The following is a 21,974-nucleotide window of genomic DNA, read 5'->3' as shown; positions in this document are numbered from 1 at the left end:
GCTGTTCTCAGAACAGTGCTTGATTCACATGATGGCAAGGAAGAGTAGTTGTGTCTGAGTGAAAGCAAGTCACAAAGAAAAAGAGCAAGAGAGTGGAGTTTCACAAAGGCAGCCTGAGTTACTGTGACTTATTAGGTAAAATATAACGATTTGGGTGCTTTGTTGTGTAAAATATGCCAGTCAATGCAGAAAAGCATGTGATGCCTGAACAATACAGTTTGTCTCACTGAAAAAAAGGAAGGCTATGACTTGTAGATGAAGGCAAGGAGGAAAAAAAACTGTTTGAAGCTAGCAGGGTGCTAAAAGAAAGTATGAAGCAAAGTACTAAGTGGCAGAGAAAAATCAACATGCCTTAGGAGAAATAGAAAGCTGTGACTTGGATATAAATTTTTGTGTTGACTTATTTCTGATTTGCACTTGTTTGATCAAAAGCAGAACTTGAAGCTAGGAATGCTTCAATGGAGAGTTTATTATGAGCTCTGCAACAGGCAAGATATTCCTTCTGCCATCTTATCCCTCCCTCTTTGTCCCCTCCTCCTTTCTCCAGTCCCCTGTGTACTGCAACCCAAATGGCCAAAACAACTGAGTCAGCAAGGAGGTAGTTCTCAAGAGAATGTGCTTTATCTACACTCTATGTATAGGGTTTAGCTGAAACAATAACAACAACAACCAGGAAAACAGTTATTTAAAAAACAGTGGTGTTTTGTTCACTGAGTTATTTTAAAGCTCTCGAAGAGTTCTGGATCAGAAATACTGTCATCTTGTTAATTGCTAGGTTAACACTTCTTATTATGAATTAAAAGCCCGTTGGTTCAAAGCCTCTCTCTCTAAAATTATTAAATGACTTAAATTAAATCTTACTGATTATACTGGATAAATCCCAATTAGCTGAGTTTGAAATATCCACACTGAAGTTATGTTTAGAGGTTTTAATTACATTTCTGTTTGCATCTAATTTGCTTTGTAACTACTCAATGAAGGCCTACTCTATATTATGATACAGATAAACAGCAAACTCCTAACTTAATCTAACACACAAAATCTAAACATTGCTGCATTATGCATTTATAAAAAATGAAAAGATTTATTTAGATTTCTTAGACAAATGTGTGACAGAACCCTGAATGCCTCTGTGTGTGCGTGTATTAGAATATATACGTCAGCTATATATGTACATATCTATATATAACAGAAGAATATAAAAGAAAGGAGGATGCACAATCCCTTTTCTAATTCTGAATCAGCCTTCATCACTGCTTTACTATGTGACTGGGACAAGCTAATTATGAGACCATTTGAATTTGCCCTCTAAATGAAACTACTGAAAAGGCTGCTGGAGTAAGATCAGGAGCAAGGGCTCAGTGATGCTGTGTTGTGAGTAGCAACTTGCAACATGAGTGTAAGGAACTCATGTCCCACATTCAGTCTGCTGTGCTGGAGCACAAGCATATAGATGTAGAAAAATACTGAACGCACAGATTCTGAAGCCCAGTTTTACAGTGAAACATGAGGATGCTGCTCAGTTACAAATGAAAGGGTGAGACATGGAAAGTTGGCTCTAGAAGAGATATCAGATAGTAAAAATGAAGATGAAGTCTCTGGAAATAACTTAGTAGAGTGACAACCATACAGCCCCAAAGATAGAATTTGCTTGAGAGTACCACTGACTAATTGTTAGCTGCAGGGGAAAGAGATGCATAAATGCCATGGGAGGTATAAAAAGGGTAAGAAATTCTGAGGAGGCATGGTGACAGCAAGAACAGTCTCGATAGCAGATCATGTGGAGGAAAAAGAAGGCAAACTGGCAGGAATAGACTAAGCCTATGTGGAATAGTAATAAAAGCTGGAGTAAAAGTAATGCATCAGACTCTTTAAATATCCAGTAGGCAGACATGTTTAATAATGGCAGATCTTGGGATGGCCAATTAGCCCTGAAAAAAAGATATTTAATTTGGGGATAACATCTGCTGTAGAACAGGTACCAATCAGAAGTTAAAAAAATAAGGCCTTTAGGGAATACAACTTGAAGGAATTTTAGGCCAGTATTTGAGCCATTAGTGTATAATGTAAACAAGTGCACATGGTATCAGAGTAACAAAGAAGGAGTCACATTACAACTAGGAGGCAAATCATTGTCAAGACTTTGTACATTAAATATATTTAAAAATATAAAAGTTGAACTAATTAATGTGCTCCATTATATTTCAAATTCATTTCAGTTAAATATTTAGACATTAATATAACTTATGTAAGAGTGTGTGCTTGTATAACTGAAGTTATAATCTACAAGCAAAAAGGAGAGAGGACAGAAGATTCTGCTCCCAGTTCTAATTATGTTCTTTGGAAATGAAATGTCCTGATGTTATGTATTCTGCAAGGACACATGATTTGTATCTATTTTCAGCAAACAACTTCTCACATGGTGGCCTAAATATAGGCCAGTCATGAACTTTAAATAATGTCTCAGGAAGGGTATTAACCTCTTTCTCGCATTCTAAGTTTGTTCCACTGTTGTAAGTATTGATATTATGAAGAATGTGTATGGTGTTAGAGAATGGCAAAGCAAGCTACATACACCTCCAGTTCTGCTCAGCAGGTCTACAGATGTCATTGCCTCTTAATTCCATTCAAGGTCTGTTATATATTAAGCCATCCACACATAATATTGGCAGCATTTCTCTATCTCTCTGTAGCAAATCTATTTTGTGCCAGATGCTAAAAAGCGTGAACTATTTTATTTCCAGCCTCTACTGATAAGAGACTTTCTACTCTTGATGAAATGTGGATGATTAAGAAAACACCAGCTTTCATAAATATCCAAGTGTTAATACAATATCTAGCAATGAGTGATACAAGTTGCTAGATTTTTGTTTCAAGGACTGTGTATGCCTGTACTAACCAATGTATTTCCCAAATAATCTCTTGTCCAACTCCCACAGCATAATGCTCTCATCAGGTATGTTTTTCAAATGATTCTAAGTAGTTATAGGTAGTGGAATGAAGCTGGGTTAATTAGCATTGATAATATACAACTGTGGGTTGGCTTCAGGGGTGGTGGGTTGGTTGATGTAGATAAGGTGCAGCTGTGGCTGGTTAAGTGGTTGAGAACCAGTGAAGAGAGAGCAGCCGAGGAAAAAGTAAGAGAAGAGAGAACACACAACCTGAATGAGGTGAGGAGAAGGTAGTAGAGGGACTGTATGAAGTGTATGCTGGTATGAGATGGTAAAAGACCTTGTTACAGCCAGCTAGTATTGAGAGTGCTGTGACAGTTCTACTATTTTCTTAGTTTTTTTAGTACATACAGATCTATCTTTGCTTCCTGATTCTCAATTTAGTGCAAGAAAAAATTTCTCACTATGAAATGAACTTTTTAAATACATGTAAGTGACATTCACAAGATCTCAGAAATAAATATTAAATAGTTTTCAGTTACGCAGTTATCTAATGACTAGCTGAAACAACCCAGGCTAAAATTAAAACTGTTAATTACAAAGAATGTGACTTTTTTTTTTTTACAGTATATATAATCACATAAGTATTTATTTTATCTACAAAATAGTTTAGCCTTCTAGCAAGGCACCATCCATTGCTTCAAATGTACTACAGTGATCAGAGCACACAAAGGTGCACTGATCAGCTCATAAAACTTGCAATTGTATGTGCTTTAGACACCTTTTTAGTATCCTCTCTACCAGTCACAGGGGTTTTTTTGCTTTTTTGCAAAGGAGGGAAAAATGGATTTATTCACAAGAAAATTAACAAACATAGACTCTGCAGAACAATCTGGGAGATGAAAATCCTCTTGGGGAAACTCCTTCCAAGTCAGTGCTCTACTCCTACTGAAACTGGCTAAGGATCCAGTGCTACCACCGAGCAAGACTGTCAAGGTATCACAAAATAGACAGAGCCAACAGATAAAAACAATTACCTTGAACTCAGTCCAGGAGCTACCGGGAAGTCTGTAACTGTACTCACAGTGTCATAATCTACATTTTGCACTAGCTTTTAACTCCATTCATCTCTAACAGTCTTGCACAACAGTAGTTTAGTTCCCAAGGTGAAGATTCTTGTTAATCACTATAAATATCAAACACTATGTTCCTCCAGTGTTAGACACATCTCTAAATTAAACAACACCCTGTGCATCCAAATCATGCTATATTTCATTATCTCTCCATCTATAAGTCATTTCAAGCACTAATATAGGACACAGACAAGCCCACTGAAATATTAGAAGAACAGCTTATGAATAAACAAAAATATTTTTTGCAATTTCCCATTTCCATTTAATCTCTTGCATAAAGACTCTTCATCAAAAGAGGGCTTTATATGGATATTACATTTTCAAAAGATTATTTTGCAACTGAGGAGGACACCCCCAATTTTTCAGGTAGTAAGACATCAGAAAAATTATTCCACATTTGGCTAGCTTGCAAGACAATTTTTGAAGAAAATATTATTAGCATTTGCTTACTGTATTTGCTAGATAACACCAATAGTCCAAAACTAGTTTAGACAGATTTTTGTGCTGCTTTCAAAAAAAGGCACTTTGCTTTCAAAAAAAGGCACTTTTTTTTCTTGTTCAAGTGGCACTAGGAAAAAAGCAAAACAAAGATCTAGCATTGCTATGATGTGCAGAGTATCTCCCACAGCTTTAACAAGATTTACCTTCTTAAATCACCAGTTTACCAACTGGAAAATAAGTCCATAACTGTGCATTCAGAAAGCATTTTATGCTTTGTTGTTTTTCATTCTCCTTGTCTTGCCTTTAGGATCACATGCTTTTAAAAGGAAACTCCAAATTTATGCATGGGAAAAACTGTGTACCCTTCTGTATGCTGTTACTACTATTCCTAGTGTATAGCTGAGTGCATAAAAATATGCACATGCATTTGCTTCTACATCAAACAGTTCATGACATATTTATCTCTTGCTGGTGGTAAGTCACAACACTAATCTTTATTTGTGTTGACTTTCATGGATGCTGGCACATTTAAAGGGTGCCCACTCAACACAGAAACTTGTGTATTACATGACCCCCAAAGCACTTTTACCAATTCCAAATATGCTTCAAAAGACTTTATCCTGTTTCTGGATCCAGAATTTAAATTCCACATTGGAAACTGAAGGAAAAGAAGTTCCTTCTCACCACCTCCAAGGATGAGATTTACAGGAAAGAGACATGGGCATATCCATACCACGTATTCCTGTCTTGTCTGCACTGGTGTTTCTACTGGGATCAGGACTGCATCCTGCTCTCTGCTTCCCCTCTTCCCTTTCCCATGCTCCCCTTATGCAATAACTCTTTACTGCAGAAGCCCACAAGTGGAAAATGGAGAACAATGACAGGTAGCAGAGTGCTTTCTTGTAGCCAAATCCTGCATCTCCTAATCTTGAGTTAAAACAGAGCATGCAGTTTCCAGCCTTGCATCAAGAATTTTCATTTATTTTTAATTTATCTTCAATTGTTCTCTAAAGGGTTCAGAGGAACATGTGTTAACTTTTACTGTTTTAATGTAAAGGACACATAATTTGGTTTTAGCTGAGTAAACTAAAACTTTCCAAATCCTACTAGAGAGAACACTAGCCAAACCAAAGCAAGCACAGTGTTAAAAGAATGTGATTTCATAAGGAAAATTAACTCAGAAGTCTTCTGAAGTAATTTGTTATTACTTTAAACCTCCTAAAAATCTGCAACTCCATTTAAAATTGCAATAGCATATTCAGACCTAATAAGAATGATCATGCTGTGGTAAGCATCGTCTAATATGTAGTAACTTTTCCTGGCTTTCAGCAGAAGCTACATGAAAAAAAAGTAAAAAATGCCTGTCGCTTCATCTGCTGCTCCTAAAGTACCTGGGTATCAGCTAGCTGAACAATCCTTCACTCCATTAAAAACTGAGACATGACAGACACTTGGAAGCATGGTCTGAATGGACTGAATGAGGCAAAGGTGAGAAATTCTCCTCTGCAGGACAGCACTCGTTACATTAGCTGCTATTGTCTCAATACACTGGACCTGGTGCCCAAGAAAACCTTTCTGCTTCGGCTCTTCAGAACAGCAGTTCAGACTGGAGCAGGCACAGACTGGACTTATTTTTCTATAATGGGCTTTGACATCTCTCACAGCATATAGTATGCATCTAAATAGTCTAGTACTTTTCTCAAACAATCTACTGTTTTATGAAAGAAAACTACTGTGCTAAGATGTGGGGATTTGATTTGGATTAGTTATTTGAAGAGCTCACGAAAGAACTGTCATGTCTGAAATATTTATTAAACAATTATGAAAAAGGAATTTTGTAGGTGCAAGCCTGTTCATAATTACTAAGAACTGCTGGTGCATTATTATCTGTATGATTGGAAGCAGTTAGATCTTGGACTTGACAAAGCATGTCTCAGCTCAGGACAGATTTGCTAACAAAGCATGTCAAACAGAGAAGGGACTCTGATAAAAGTTTCTAGAATATGTGCAACAGTGATGAAAGTGGTTGGCAATTCAAAAGCTGTGTCTCAAAAACTGAGGAGAAAACACACTCCCCATAGTTCAGGAAATTAAACTACATTGTCTTAGGTCCCTGGGAAACAGATTTGAGTGTGCACAGTTACCATGTCACACAGCTGGTGGGGTTGAGCATCTTAAAACACAATAATCCAATCATCTGGTGATTGTCTGCCCATTTCTAACATTAAAATGTCCCATTCATTGCTATTTTTAATCTTTAAAACTTAATTATAGTCCTTTCTAAGAAGTTTTCAGGGATTTGCTCAAGCCTTGTATACTTAGACAATTATTTGGACATACCTTACACAGATCTTTGAAAAATAGCAATACTTTTTTTTTTTTTTTGCATTTGTCCAATAAATAATGCTGTGGTATATCAGTATTTATTTTGCAAGACTGATGTGCTGCATAATTAATTCATGACTTCAGTACTCCAAAGTATGAACTAAAGTAATGTTTTATCTATGTCTGTGTGAAAAAAACATTTAATGCACTGAAGAGGTATTCACTCTGTCCATATAGCTATATAAAGAGATACTTAAATGAGTTCCTGCATGACTACATTTATAATTCTGATGCATTTTCCCTAGTTCTGCCATTTAAGCTTCATACCAAGGTTCACTGCATATAAAAATGCACAGTGGATTATAATGAAACAATTACCTCTGTCTTTTATGAATCTAAATTTATGGACATAAGTTGTTATGGAAGCAAAATGTTTGAAATCTCCAATAATTTAATATTGACTCTGATACTTTATTGTTTTTTTAATAAAAACATTTTATTTTCTACTATAATTTTAATGTTTGATGGCCTGATGGCCTGTATCCAAAAATCAGAATGATTACACTATTGAAAAGGATTGAAGCTTACTATGCTCTAACCACACCACATTTTGGCCTCATACTATTAACTCCAGAGATATTTCATCCTTTGCTCATGGGATTATAGCATAGTCTAAATCATAATCTAATGTTTTGTGATATATAAAGATAAATATGAAATAGAAGGAAAGATATTACAAAAGGAAGTAAGTTTTAATGAGAAAAAGGAGAATATTAACAACTGGGAAGAATAGTGAAGTTACCAAATTGATGATAATTAAAATTGATTTTGAAAGGACCAAATACTTTCTCTAAAAATATACTCAATTTGTCTACATGTACCAAACTGATCTGGTTTTAGTCTTGTTTTCACTTATATACAATTACTATTATAAAATTATATATCCAGTAACAGAAGATTTCCATTATTTTGTATGAGAGTTACCTCCCTTGCAAGAACTGTCACAAAATGCAACTCAAAGAAACACTAAGCACTGTGCAGGATCTTTTTCAGAATCTTACACCTGACTCATTAGACTGTAATAGGTATGGGAACAAAAAGGGCCAAGAACTTCATACAGTTCTGCTCAATTTCATAAATGGCACTGTGTAAAGATGAAGCAGCTTGTTAAAAAGAAATTAAAAGGGACTTCTTATGGGCTGGTTGGAAATTACGGATGGAGAGCAATGTTAAGTGATACACATAGGCAAATGCAAATAAAGTAATGTATCCATTACCTCTTAGAGTTAGCTCTTACAGTTATAATAAAAACAAAAAAGTAAGCTTAGTGGTTGGCAGCTATTAAAAAACCAAATTAATGTTAGGAATTATTAGGAAAGGAATTATTCATATTATTATAACATCATTATACTGGGTGCAGATCTGGTACTCTCATCTCTAAAAGGCTATAGTAGAGTCAGGAAAAAAAATTGAGAATGGAAAGAAGGATGATCATGGAGGTGAGCTGGCTTCCATGTAAGGAAGAATTAAGTAGAATAGGTCTTTCTACCCTCAAAAGATACAATTTAAGAATGTTCTCATAGAAGTCTATAAAAATCATAACCAGCATGTAAAGGGTAGGTAGGAATTGACTGTACGATCACATTTGCCACAAGAATTAATGGCCATCAAAACCAAAAAACTGGGAGCCAGGTTCAGGCCCAAGACAAGGAGGTGGTACTTCACGAAGTGGGGTACAGGTCTGTGCTCCTTGCCAAAGTATGTTGTGATTGCAGAAAGATTATGTGGATCCAAGAGGAGTGTAAATAAGTAATTGTAAGAGATTTGTATTAAGGATTACTCAATAGACAAATCAAATCAGTCTCAGAGGATTCCTTGAACTGAAAGTAGTTGGAGTCTAGGAAGAAAGAAATACCATACTTACCCTGTTCTTCTCTGGGTGTCCACCTGCAGGCATTGCAGGGGAGGCTAGTGGCTTAGATGAATGACAGAGCTGAGCCAGTTTGACATTTCTTACACTCTGTTCTTAGATGAAACTGCTTATGTATATGTCTTTTAACTTTTGTAATTCAGGTGTCCTTTTAGAAGAGTTTTCTCTTAGCTGTGTTCATTGTTTTTGGGGGTTTTTTTCTTGTCTGTACCATCTCCTCTTCGTGTCATGACAGTTACAAAAAACAATTTTGGGATTAGGGCCTTCTGATGCCAGATGATGTTCAAGCACATAGGTGGCAAGAACTTTGAATTAAAAAATGTAAACTCTGGAAAACTTCACAAGAATCTCTGTCTGCCAAAGAACCAAAGACGATATTTATGTATCTAATTGCTACCAATTGCTAATTACTACCTCAAGAAATGAGGGAGATATAGTTAACTGCAAATACTATGAAAGGCAGAATTTAACTCACATGTCAACTGCTGTTTGAAGATGTAGCCTTTTTTCTAAGCTAGTCAGCTAGGCTTTCTTTACAGTGAGAGAGAGTGTGTATGTGGCAGGTTGTGCCAGTTTTGGCTGGGGTAGAGTTAATTTTCTACATAGTAGCCTGTATGGGGCTATGGTTTGGATTTGTGCTGGAAACAGTGTTGATAATACAGGGATGTTTTAGCTACTGCTGAGCAGTGCTTACACACAGTCAAGGCCTTTTCTGCTCCTCACACCATCCCACCAGCAACTAGGTTGGAGGTGCACAAAAATTTGGAAGGGGACACAGTTGGGAAAGCTGACCCACACTGACCAAATATATATTACATACCCTACCAAACTGCTCATACTGAAGCAGTAGCTAAAATATAATTTAAAACTTAAACTAAGCAAACATCCAAGTCATGTTTTCAGGGTACAGTGCGTGAGTTGCAGCCAGAATTTGAACAGATTAATTGGGAAACCTGTTCTGGCATTGCCACTGTCCAGTTCTTACCTTTTTTTAAAAAAAAACCCAACTTTTTCTGGAACAACTACTGTGTTGTCATCAGGGCAGTGTACAAGCTGACTGTAGCTCCTGAGGAATGCACTCTACTGAGTAAATTATTTTTAAAAAATATAAAACAGAAAACAAAGAAAACACACTAAATACAGCATGATCATAGCAAAATCAGAAGCCGCTCCTTCAGTGAAATTCTAGTCTTACTTCATGGTTTTAGTGCCTCATTAATTTTTTAAAATTTTCCATGCTTGATCTCTCCCCTGAAGTGCTTTCTGATTTTTATGCTTAACCAAATTTGCCTTCTTGCTCTTAAGCAATGAGAAAAAAGGGAGGGGAAGAAAGAAGGAAAAAAGGAGGGAGGAGGAAGGAAAAGACAGATAATTTATTTATTTGTTTGTTTGTTTGTTTGCAGTGGAAGGGTATTAGGCTTCATTTATGGAGAAATGCTTTACTTGAAAGCAGAAGTAGATGAAACTGTTTCTGTTGTCTGTGACTGATGAGTCTGTATATGCACCTGTTTTTTTAACAAAACAAAAGCTCCATACTGGTCAAGATTCATGGTTTGACTGTCACTGTACTCTAGGAATATGTTCCACACTTTTCCTGTCCTATATGATATATTTTTATAATGCATTCTCCTCTTGACATTTCAAAATATACCAAAGGGAGCTGCAGGGTAAATTGGCAGAGGCAGCGCAGAAGCCAGAGCCTTCCACCTGCCCTCCAAAACACTTACAAATCCACAATATAATGAAAAGACTCAACCTACATCTATGTTAGGGTATTAAATGGGTCCAGGCATTGGAATTCAGTCATCTGTACTGTTAAATTGTCAGACCATGTAATTTTGGGTACCGTTCCCCATTACCAGTTGGCATTTTGTAAGGAGAGAGACCACTTTCAGACTATAATAACACAGATGTGGCCTCAGAGCCCATGAAAAGGCATAGCATCGTTTCTTTTAACTTGAATATGCCAACTGAAAACAGTCAGATTTATATTCTGAATAAGCAGCTACCTCTGTTAGAGTAAGATGAATGCTGCCTTTCTTCCACACCAAGCATCTTGCCAAAAAAAATTCCAACTGCTTCCACACAAAACATAACATTTTAAAAAAACAAAACTGGAGTACAAAAGTAGAGTTTTAACAAAAGATATTTTTTAATGGTTTGTATGTCATATTCCAGCTTCCTCACTTGTAAAGACCATCTTAATCAAGGATGCTACTTCACAGAATGAAACAGAGGAGCTCTCCCTTCATTGATGGCTTTCAGTGGTTTCATCCACACAGATATCTGGTTAACATGTAGGGAGAACAGAAAAAACCTTTCACCCAGGACCGTTCTAGTCTAGCCACTCTATTTTAAAGAATGGCAGAAGACCATGAGTTTCTCTTAACACTTAAGGACAGGATTTTATTCTTTGACATCCTTGTGTGGCAGTGACTCCGACAGACTGGCTCAGAATAGTGTGTTTATTTCTTTGTATTGATCTAATACAAAATTTATTCTCCTGGTTGTTTATTGACTAGGTAGATGGTCAAATGAGATTAAATGTTACAGAAAAGAATCAGAAAGAGCATTTCAACACAGAAAGATCAGAGACATTAAAGTTTTCCATATTATGAAGAAATACTTGAACACTTACCTCCCTAAGGGGATCATTGAGCTCATTGAGAATGTTTTCTTCATCAAAGATCTTGCCTTGGTAGCGGTGCTCATAGTAATCATGGATCTTCTGGCGCATTTCAGCAGGTAACTTGTGGAATGACATATACTGTTCCACTTGTTTGTACTGTCAGGACAATAAAAGGAAGAGTCAGAAAAAAAACATCCACTTTTTTACTATCTAAAGGCACCTACAAAATGAAAATTCATTCATGTATCCACTTAAGCTTTATATATTTTATAAAGATAGCATTTTATACATGTCAGAGGACCTTCACAGAAATATTAGTTAATTTAGTATTACTGTTGCTCACATAACAGCACAACAACTGAAAATTATGGAAACTGCCTTTAGTGGTGATGCTAATATCCACATTACTTTATAAGTTTTAGAAGCCAAGCCCTCACACACTTGTCACGTGTTCCCTAAATTCCCAGCTATATAGAACTTGTGAAACTACATCAACACCATTTTTAGCTCATTCCATGCAGCAGACAGGGATACTGTATACAGTGTATATCTACTTCTCTAGTGCTGCATTTGGAGAGAGTTTAAGGTGTGGAATTTCAGAAACTGGATATGCTGTATTAATATGCAACATATTAATGTGTACACTTATATGGCGACTGAAGAAAAAAGTTAAAATCTGTGGAGATAATGATGTAGAAAACATTCCTCAGGAGGAATAAAGAGAAGAGAGAAGTGAACTGGAAAAATAGGCATGGCATCATAGATGCCAGGACCCAGGAGACTCAGAGGACCTCACTCAATTTACCTTGTGCATTTAGTTTCCTTGTTTCTACTAGTCTTTTGCCCCATCTTCTTTTGCTTTCCTTCTTCAGAAGCTGTTTTGGATAGCATAATTTTCAGAAAAGAACATCCTGAACTAACAGAGTTGTATTGTATGAAACTGTATGATACATCTGAGACCCACAAAATGGAGTTGCCTAAACCACAAATGGACAAGTACCACCTGACCAAGACTTTTGCCTCTCTGACCCCCCCAGCTATGTCTCAGTTGAAAAGGGTAAGGTACTGAGACAAAGAAGGAGAAAACCCCTCCCAGGCTTACAGGTGAGTTAAAACTTGGCAGAAATTCAGTTTCCTTATACAAAGACTCCTCATTTATTTTTTCTTCATTTTTTTCATGCTGAATTAGGCGATTTTAACTGTTTTCAATGAAAAAAGCCAATGAAGTCTTAATTAGGATCAACATCTCTGTAGAGCAATTAAATTAATTTATAATGTACATGTACTCCTTATGAACTGTAGCACATATCTTTTAACTTGTATAATTGAAGGCTGCTCCATCCTCTGGAACTTAAATTAGTTTTTGCTTTCCAAAGTGGAAAAAGTTTAGATGAGGCCATGTGTACAACATGCATTCCCTAAATAAGAAGAAAGTAATTTTGCATGGGACTTTAACAATGTATGATGAATATGTAGGTCTAATTTAACCTCTGTACAGCTATTTTGCACATCTGAAGCAAGAATTCTTTACCTCCATCCTTTAGAAGTGAGATTTAAATTTGCATGCTCATCATTGGTTTCTGCTCAGAGAAGAAATGTGTCCATATATTCTAGGTATGAATCAGAGCTCTGGGTCACTAGAAGACAGACATGCTCTAGCATAAACAAGGTATCGCTTCTAAAATTACCCTACTAATCAGTTGCAGCTAATCTAGGCATGGATTTACTTGGAGGCAAGGGATATGAGATTGCCCAGTGCTCTATGTATCTCACCAAGGTGGTCACAGTCCAAGCTGCTGTGCAGTGCTCTAGCTTTTCTGTAGCAAAGCCAAAGAAAAGATGCTGCACTATGCAATTTCCTCTTTGTGTTTGTGTCCAGCCCTCCATCACTGTGGTCTCATGTAAGAAGGACATGTAAAACATGTTGTCATAGCACACATGAACAGGAAAAGGACTTCACTATGCTCCCTAGCACAGGGGCTGCACTCCTCCACTCAATCTTATTTGCATACAAATGTGCTTGAGCATCACTAATATAGAATAATCCTTGCTAATAAAAAAAAATGTATATTAATTTGAGATATGTAGGGTATAATGGAAGAGAGTTGCAAAGGACTTTTATACCAGAATAACCTTGAAGAGAACATTTATGCTAAAAGAAATTTGTTTTGCCAGCAATTTACACTGCTCCCTTTCATTAATGCTATTATTTTAATAGGTGCTTTCTCCCACACAAGCTAGTTCTTTTCTCTACCAAGAATTATGCGTACACATTAGAATTTTAGGGAAACAGAAAAATAAAACTAGTAGGAAACTAGTGTTTATCACTGGTGTATTGCAAAATGTTTCCAAATTAATAACATAGAATAACAGGGACAGCTGCATATTATCAACATTTTTAAAAAAAACACAACATCTAGGAAGTTAGTGTCTCCCACAATTCCCAGAAATATTTAACCATCTTAAATACCACCAAGGTCTCTTTCCATATAAAAATATCTGATCATATGAGTGCACAGTATACTATCACTATCACTCTGTAATAAATCTTTTCCTAATCTTTCTCAGTGTGATTTTGACTTACATTCCATGTTATTCATGATACTACTACTCCCTTCTTGAAATTCTGTCATAACATTCATGTGAAGTGTTCCCTCAAAACTTTTTAACTTATTTTCTTCAGCAACTGATATCTTTCACTAATTCAGTCTAAGTCATGATGGCTTTTTTATTTCTATAATATTGTTCCAGATCAGAAAAGCATGTTTGTTTTTTTCAGCTTGCTATATGTTACTGAAAATATTGAAGGTTTGCCAGATTAGTTGTTACTGTGGTGTGTCACATGCCAGCTGCAAAAAAGAATGCTAAAACAAAGATACAGAGAGAAAAATTAATATGGTCTTGTTCATTTTGTGTAAAAAACACTATTTTTTCCAAGTTAATTTTGAAGAATAGCTTCTCTTTGCATACGACATTTATCAGTAGTGGTTAGAAATGGAGGCATTTTTTACTTTTACATAATTTACTGTTATTTGTTAGTTGTTTTTCCCTCATGAAAACAATGCAAATAAATTCAGGAGAAATTAATTACTTTCTGGGAAAAAAATTACATTTTAAGAGGTTTAAAAATTCTCACTACCACTATAAATCCTGTCATGGTTTAACCTCGGCTAGTAATTAAACACTACACAGCCACTTGCTCACTCCCCCCTCACCCAGAGGGATGGGGAGGAGAATTGGAAAGGAATACAAAATTCAAGGGTTGATATAAGAGCAATTTAATAAGTGAAAAGAAAAAAAAAAACACCAAAAGAACAATAGTAATGACAACAATAACAGTTATAATGAAAAGGAGGGAGCAGGGAAGGAATGAAATCTAAAGGGAAGGGAGGAAAGAAAACAAGTGATACACAACACAATTGCTCACCACCCGTTGACTGATGCCCTGCCAGTCACTGAGCAATGATCAGCAGGCCCCAGCCAACACACACACACACACACACACCCCGCCAAGCTTATACACTGAGCATGATGTCCCATGGTATGGAATATCTCTTTGGCTGGTTCAGGTAAGCTGACCTGGCTGTGTCCCCTCCCAATTTCTTGTGCCCCTCCAGCCTTCTTGCTGGCAAGGCATGAGAAAATAGAAAGGTCCTTGACTTAGTATAAACATTACCCAGCAACAACTAAAAACATCAGTGTGTTATCAACACTGTTCTCACACCAGAGTCAAACCACAGCACTGCACTACCTACGAAGAAGAAAACCAAGTCTATCCCAGCCAAAACCAGGAGAGTATCCACCCCTTATTCCATACCATTTACATCATGCTACATTTTCCAATACATCATCATCACCTCTCCTGTCCTTTAACATAAATACATAGATATCATTCCCTTAGTCTATGGACCATCCCTCTAAAGTCCATTGAGTTTATTTAGTCCATGATGTCGGGCTCCATCTGTTGTAACAGTCTTTCTGGGCAGGGAAGATGGTATGAGGTGTTGGATTGTTGCATGTTGAAGCCAGTTCTGATTCTATTATGGCTGCTCTAATCTGGTTTCACCAGTCAATCTTCGTTGGTGAGGCAGTTAAAGAGGAGGCAGGTTCAAATCTTCAAATCCAAAGTGGTAGAAATGGGCGTCACAGGATACCCAGTACTAACAGGCACATAGAAGTGACAATGTACAATACTGTGTAACAGTTAACATCACACAACTCAATTCATTGGCTGTTTTCACCCAAAATCAAATCCCCTTGAAGCACACATTGAACTTCCCCATTTTCCCCATATTCCCCCATCACCCACCAAGTGCTCCCAGGTTCCTGAGCAAAAGCAGTCCCAACAAATGGATTTGCCTTTGCCTGAGGCAGGAATGACCCAGACTGTTTTCCCAAGCATATTTTTAAGGTGCACTACAGAACTTTATCCCCCTCTACAGTACGTAAAAGCTTTGACTGCGCAATACCAGCTCGAGTAGCAGATCCTCTGGTATTAACCAACCAGGTAGCCTTTGCTAAATGTGTATCCCAATGTTTGAAAGTTTCACCACCCATTGCTTTCAGCATAGTCTTTAACAGTCCGTTACACCGTTCAATTTTCCCAGGGGCTGATGCATGATAGGGAATGTGATATACCCACTCAATGCCATGCTGTTTGGCCCAAGTGTCTATGAGACTGTTTCAGAAATGAGTTCCGTTGTCTGATTCAATTCTTTCTGGGGTGCCATGTCACTACATGACCTGTCTTTCAAGGCCTAGGATAGTGTTCTGGCCTGCAGCATGGGGCACAGGATATGTTTCCAGCCATCTGATGCTTGCTTCCACCATTGTAAGCACATGTCACTTGACTTGGCAGATCTCTTGAAGTATAATATAATCAATCTCCAAGCCTCACCATATTTATATTTCAGCCATTTTTCTCCATACCAAAGAGGCTTTAACTGTTTGGCTTGCTTAACTGCAGCGCATGTTTCACATTCATGGATTACCTGTCCATGTTTAAGTCCACACCTTGATCTCAGGCCCATCTATATGTTGCATCTTGTCCCTTGATGGCCTGAAGTGTCATGGGCCCACCGAGCTATAAATAATTCACCTTTATGTTGCCAATCCAAATCTTCCTGAGCCAATTCAGTCTTAGAAGCCTGATCTACCTGCTGGTTGTTTAAATGTTCTTCAGTGGCCCAACTCTTGGGTACATGAGCATCTACATGACGTACCTTCACAACCAGGTTCTCCACCCAAGCAGTGTGGTTTACCTCTGTATTGCCAATTACTTTGCATCCGTTGCTTCAACCACCCCCACAGGACATCCATGAATCAGTACAGAGGTAAAGTGTTGGCCACCTTTCTCATTCAGCAACATCTAAAGCCAGCTGGATAGCTTTCACTTCTGCAAACTGACTTGATTCACCTTCTCCTTCAGCAGTTTCTGCAACTTGTTGTAGGGGACCTCATACAGCCACCTTCCACCTCCGATGCTTTCCTACAATATGGAAGGACCCATCAGTACACAATGTGGATAACTGGCTAGCTGAAAAGGGTCACATAGACATAGTCCAGCTGGCTGGACAAAAATGCACATCGCTCTCAGCTTATCTGAAGTAAAGCAAAATACACTGTCTTTGGCTGTCCTTGTTACACAATAACAGGAAGATTTTGGTGGGAAAAGAATGTTGCAGGTGGGAACAGATAACTACAGAAGACAAACAAGGGGCGGGCTTGGTATTTAGGCAACTAACCAATAATGAGCTTAACTTTTGTAATATGTATGAGCTAATTATAAGAAGGCATAAAAGGTGACTGTAAGAGACAATAAATGAAGTCTGCTGATCACTCATATTGAGCGACTGTGTCTTCCCTCCGTCGCAACAAATGGCGCCCGAACAGGGACCCTAGAGAGGGCTGAACCTGCGAGCCACGGTTCGACGGAGATTCGGGTACCGGTCCTGAAAGCAGCGCAGGAGGCGGAAGGGCACAGTCCCCGCGCCCGGGAGCACCTACAGAGGGTCCCGCCGGCCACGCATCGCCGAAGTCTCGCAAAGGCTGCAACAGCGCTGACGAAGGTATGGAAAGACAAGCAGCGTACGATTCGCTCATATGCTTTTTAGAAAAGCGGAGCGTTCAGGACATAGATTGTAAAAAGGAATTACTCGGGTTATTAGCGTATGGGATAGCATCTGGGTCCCCCGCGGCAGCGGCGAGCGGCGGCGCGCAGCCCGGCAGGCCCCTTCCCGGCCGCGGTTTCTCTCCAAGGCGGCACCCCCCCGCCTCCGATCGGCGCCATGGCGATGCAAGCGGCCAAGCGAGCTAACATCTGGCTGCCCCCAGAGGTCAATCGGATCCTTTATATTCGGAACCTGCCGTATAAAATCACAGCGGAGGAAATGTATGATATTTTTGGGAAATACGGACCTATTCGACAAATCAGAGTTGGAAACACTCCTGAAACAAGTGGAACAGCTTAAGCTTCTCAAGGGAAAATACGGAATTGATTACAAACCCACCAAAAAAAAAAAAAAAAAAAAAAAAAAGGTGCTTCAGATGTCCCCTACAAGAAACGGGTTTCTGCCTTGAACTAGCAAACATCTCTGTGTTTAAAAAGAAGTCTTTTTGCCTTGATGGAGATAATTTATTCTGTATTCTGTATTTATGCTGTATTCTGAATGTGGAAATTGGTTGGGACTAGGAGGCTGGCTTAAAGGCATTTTGCAAACGGGATTATTATTTTTGATCATTATTGTAATAATAGTTTTTTGATCAAAACCAGCCAAAATTATTTGTAAGCATTAGGCATATCTGAAGAGAATGCCTTTATTTGAATCAGCAGTTAAGGTGTAGTTTAGTCTGATGCTGTGGTTTTATCTGCTTCTGGTGAATTTTTGAAGTGATGAAATCAGAGATACAAGGTATACTAAGAGTTATGAGGTAATAAGGTAATAATCTAAGTAAGGGTGCTGTCTTTTATGTCTACAAGTGCAATATACTTTTATGTAGCAGAGAGAAACTTTAACAATAATGTTGCTTGAGCGAGATGTGCATGTGACAACTTGGGAAAGGGATATCACAGCTGGAGTGCAACAGTGTTTCTACGTCTGGCAGAGTGAAATCTTTCAAGACCTGAGTTTAGACAGTCTAAAATAAATTGTTAGTATTCAGAAAACCCATCTTAAGCCTCTTTTGCTTACATAGTGTTATGGAAGTCAACTGCTATTGTAGAGAATTAATGATTTTTTAATACATATTAACAAATACTACTATTTTAACTTGAGGCAGTTGAGTGAGAAATACTCACGTGTAGCATTTGAGGGAATGTCAGCATAAATCGCACTTACAGTAAGACTGCATTTTTAATTACCGTACTCGTTAAGATTCGATGATGCCATAAGGCTAAGGCCTTTTATCACAGATTGGTTCTGAACTAAAAGGTGTGTGCACATGTAGATATGCACATTTGTGTTATTTTCCTTAATTGGCTACAAAATAATATAATTAGGTTGGGGACTAGATCTTGGGAATTTGTCTATTATACTTCTGTTTGTTAAGGAACGTGCATAACACACAGCACCCATGTAGGCTTGGCTTGTGGCATAGTTGTCAAATTTAGCATAGACATTCAGACAGATAAGCAACGTACTCTTCTTGTGTGTATCACCTACAAGCCATTATGGCTTAGTGTGTAAATCTGTATGTAACTATTGAAAAATCCCCCTATGAATGTATATAGCTTAGAACTAATTTTTCCCCTTTGTTAATTCTTTGATATCAATGAGGTATTCTTCAGAAAATGTATGGACTGGTTGGTTGCATAAGGGCAGTTGTTATTTGGACAGAAAATTGTTAATGGTCAGGGATTTTCCACCAAAATATTTGCAAATATTCCTAGTCAAACATCATTTTGGTTTCTTTTTGGGTTTTGAGCTTGCATTAGTCCATGTTCAGAACTTTAAAACTACCTTTGAATTTTTTAAACTTTTTATATCACTGGAACAGAAAGAGCATCTAAATTAAAGCTTCAAGCTAACTTTATTTTTCAAGTATTTCAGGAATTATACTTCTGAACTGAGATTTTATAAGTTGGCTGTGTATTTTCCTGTGTTAAAACGCTGTTATTGAAAATGGTCAACCAGGCCTATGTCGCCCAAAATAAAAACGGGGGAATTGTGGATAACTGGCTAGCTGAAAAAGTTCACATAGACATAGTCCAGCTGGCTGGACAAAAATGCACATCGCTCTCAGCTTATCTGAAGTAAAGCAAAATACACTGTCTTTGGCTGTCCTTGTTACACAATAACAGGAAGATTTTGGTGGGAAAAGAATGTTGCAGGTGGGAACAGATAACTACAGAAGACAAACAAGGGGCGGGCTTGGTATTTAGGCAACTAACCAATAATGAGCTTAACTTTTGTAATATGTATGAGCTAATTATAAGAAGGCATAAAAGGTGACTGTAAGGGACAATAAACGAAGTCTGCTGATCACTCATATTGAGTGACTGTGTCTTCCCTCCGTCGCGACAACACAAGGCATACTGCTTCTCATGTTCTGGCAGTTCATTATGCAGTGGAGCTTCAGCATGTGTCACCTCCTCCACTGATGACATTCCAAAATCTTTACCTTCTGGGCAGTCCATAATAATTTCCAAGATTCCTGGATGATTGGGATTTCCTATCCAAGCTCATTGTGTAATCAGCACAACGCACTTGCTCCATGTAGCATCAGTTGCATCCAGTCCAGCCCTGGTAACCAGGGCACCAGGAGAAGGGTCTATGCTTCATTACCAATCACCTCTGAAGCGGCTCGAACACCTTCATAAGCTGCCAATATCTCTTTTTCAGTTGGAGTATAGCAGGCCTCAGATCCTCTGTATCCTCTGCTCCAAAAGCGCAAGGGTCGACCTCCCATTTCCCCTGGTACTTTCTGCCAGAGGCTCCAGGTAGGGCCATTCTCCCTGGCTGTGGTGTACAGCACACTATTTACATCTTGCCTAGTCCACATTGGCCCAAGGCCTACTGCTTGAACTATCTCCCATTTAATTTTTTCAAAGACTTGTTATTGCTCAGTGCCCCATTTAAAATCATTCTTCTTTTGGGTCACATGATAATGAGGGATTATAATCATACTGTAGTTTGGAATGTGCATTCTCCAAAGTGTGGCGTATGAAGGCTTGGTGCAACCAGAGACACTTTATTGTACAGAGAAGCTCATATTTATATCTCTGAGCCTGGATACAAATTCCAGCTGTATGTACCACCGGGCTCAGGGTAGAAACCATTCATGCAGTCTCATAGCCATATATCACTACAAGCATGCAGACACCTTTTGACTACTAGATAACCATGTTTATCTTTCTTACTTTCCTTCAAAATACCCAGCTGTTCTCTCATCTCCTGCCAGATCAGACATTCTCCATCCTCCTCTCATACATCTCTCTTCAGACATTCTCTATCCTCCTCTCTCTTATCTCCTTTCAGTAATGACCAGACATTCTCCATCCTCCTCTCATACATCTCTCTTCAGACATTCTCTGTCCTCCTCTCCCACATCTCCCCCTTTTTCCTTCTTAAATGCAACAAGGCAAAGGTTGTGTGTAGCTGGGTGACCATGACGTGATTTATGTTACGGTCAACTAAATGCTGAATACAGGAAAAAAGGCATGGGAGACATAAGGCAAACATAAATATGGCAGTTAAGGCAATTATAATAAATCCTGCAATACTTTTGATGCATGTCCCAAAGTTTCCCAGCCGTGAGAAGAGACCAAAGGCATCCCGCCCCTGGCTCTGCTGCAGATCTTTAAGGCTCTTAAATTTTGTATGCTTTTGTGAATTGATTCAGAGTGGTCACTCAGATTCATGCAACACATCCCACCAAAGTCTTCACACCCATGTCCCTGTGCCAACAATAAAAAATCAATAGCATCTCGGTTCTATAGCAATGCATGACAGACAGAATCAACATCTGCTAATAAGCCAGAAAGAGCAGTGTTCGTAGCAATACTTTCTTTAGCAAGCCAGTAGCCTAATTTATTGTTTTAAGGGTATGTGCTGTTCCTACAGAAGGGATTAGAGAAGCAAAAATGTGATGTGCTGCATTCCAGAAGTTAACTTGAGAGTTATAGTCTGCTGTGAGGTCTGAATTATAAACATTTGACACATGGTGGGGTTGCGATTGCAAAAGGGCTGCAATGCCCGTTTGCAATCTTCACTGGCATTATCATAGCTAGTTGCTTTAAAAGCAACCCTCGAGCTTCCTCATGCTCAACTTGTTGCAAAGTGTTCTGAAGCTGATCAGTAAAGGTAGTATATGACCCTCTAGGACCCTGCAAGACTTTGGTGAACAACTCACTAGAGCAGGGGTCCTCAAACTACGGCCTGGGGGCTGGATATGGCCCCCCCAGGGTCCTCAATCCGGCCCCCGGTATTTACAGAACCCCCACACACACACACCCTGCCGGGGGTTGGGGGGGAAACCAAGCAGCCGCAGATGACTGCCTGCCACTTCATCCGCGCTGGCCCCCTGTTTAAAAATTTTGAGGACCCCTGCACTAGAGGCTCGCCCAGAGGTATCTTCTGGACTGCCTTAATAGCTATCTCCTTAATTTGCAAATAGGCATCCCTGGG

At 38.5% G+C, this 21,974-nt stretch overlaps 1 protein-coding gene across 1 annotated transcript in view; it reads right to left on the bottom strand.

Moving 5' to 3' along the window:
- The window catches only part of LOC119140708 (potassium/sodium hyperpolarization-activated cyclic nucleotide-gated channel 1-like), an 80,247-nt gene that overhangs the window by 39,016 nt on the left and 19,257 nt on the right, over nucleotides 1–21,974 (bottom strand). Inside the window, exon 2 of the mRNA XM_037372243.1 lies at nucleotides 11,359–11,505. Coding sequence (XP_037228140.1) covers nucleotides 11,359–11,505 — 147 coding nt within the window. The remainder of the gene's footprint in view (nucleotides 1–11,358; nucleotides 11,506–21,974) is intronic.

Source organism: Falco rusticolus, chromosome W, assembly GCF_015220075.1.
Source record: "Falco rusticolus isolate bFalRus1 chromosome W, bFalRus1.pri, whole genome shotgun sequence".
NCBI classification, from domain to species: domain Eukaryota; kingdom Metazoa; phylum Chordata; class Aves; order Falconiformes; family Falconidae; genus Falco; species Falco rusticolus.
This window is presented reverse-complemented; position numbering and strand designations above follow the sequence as displayed.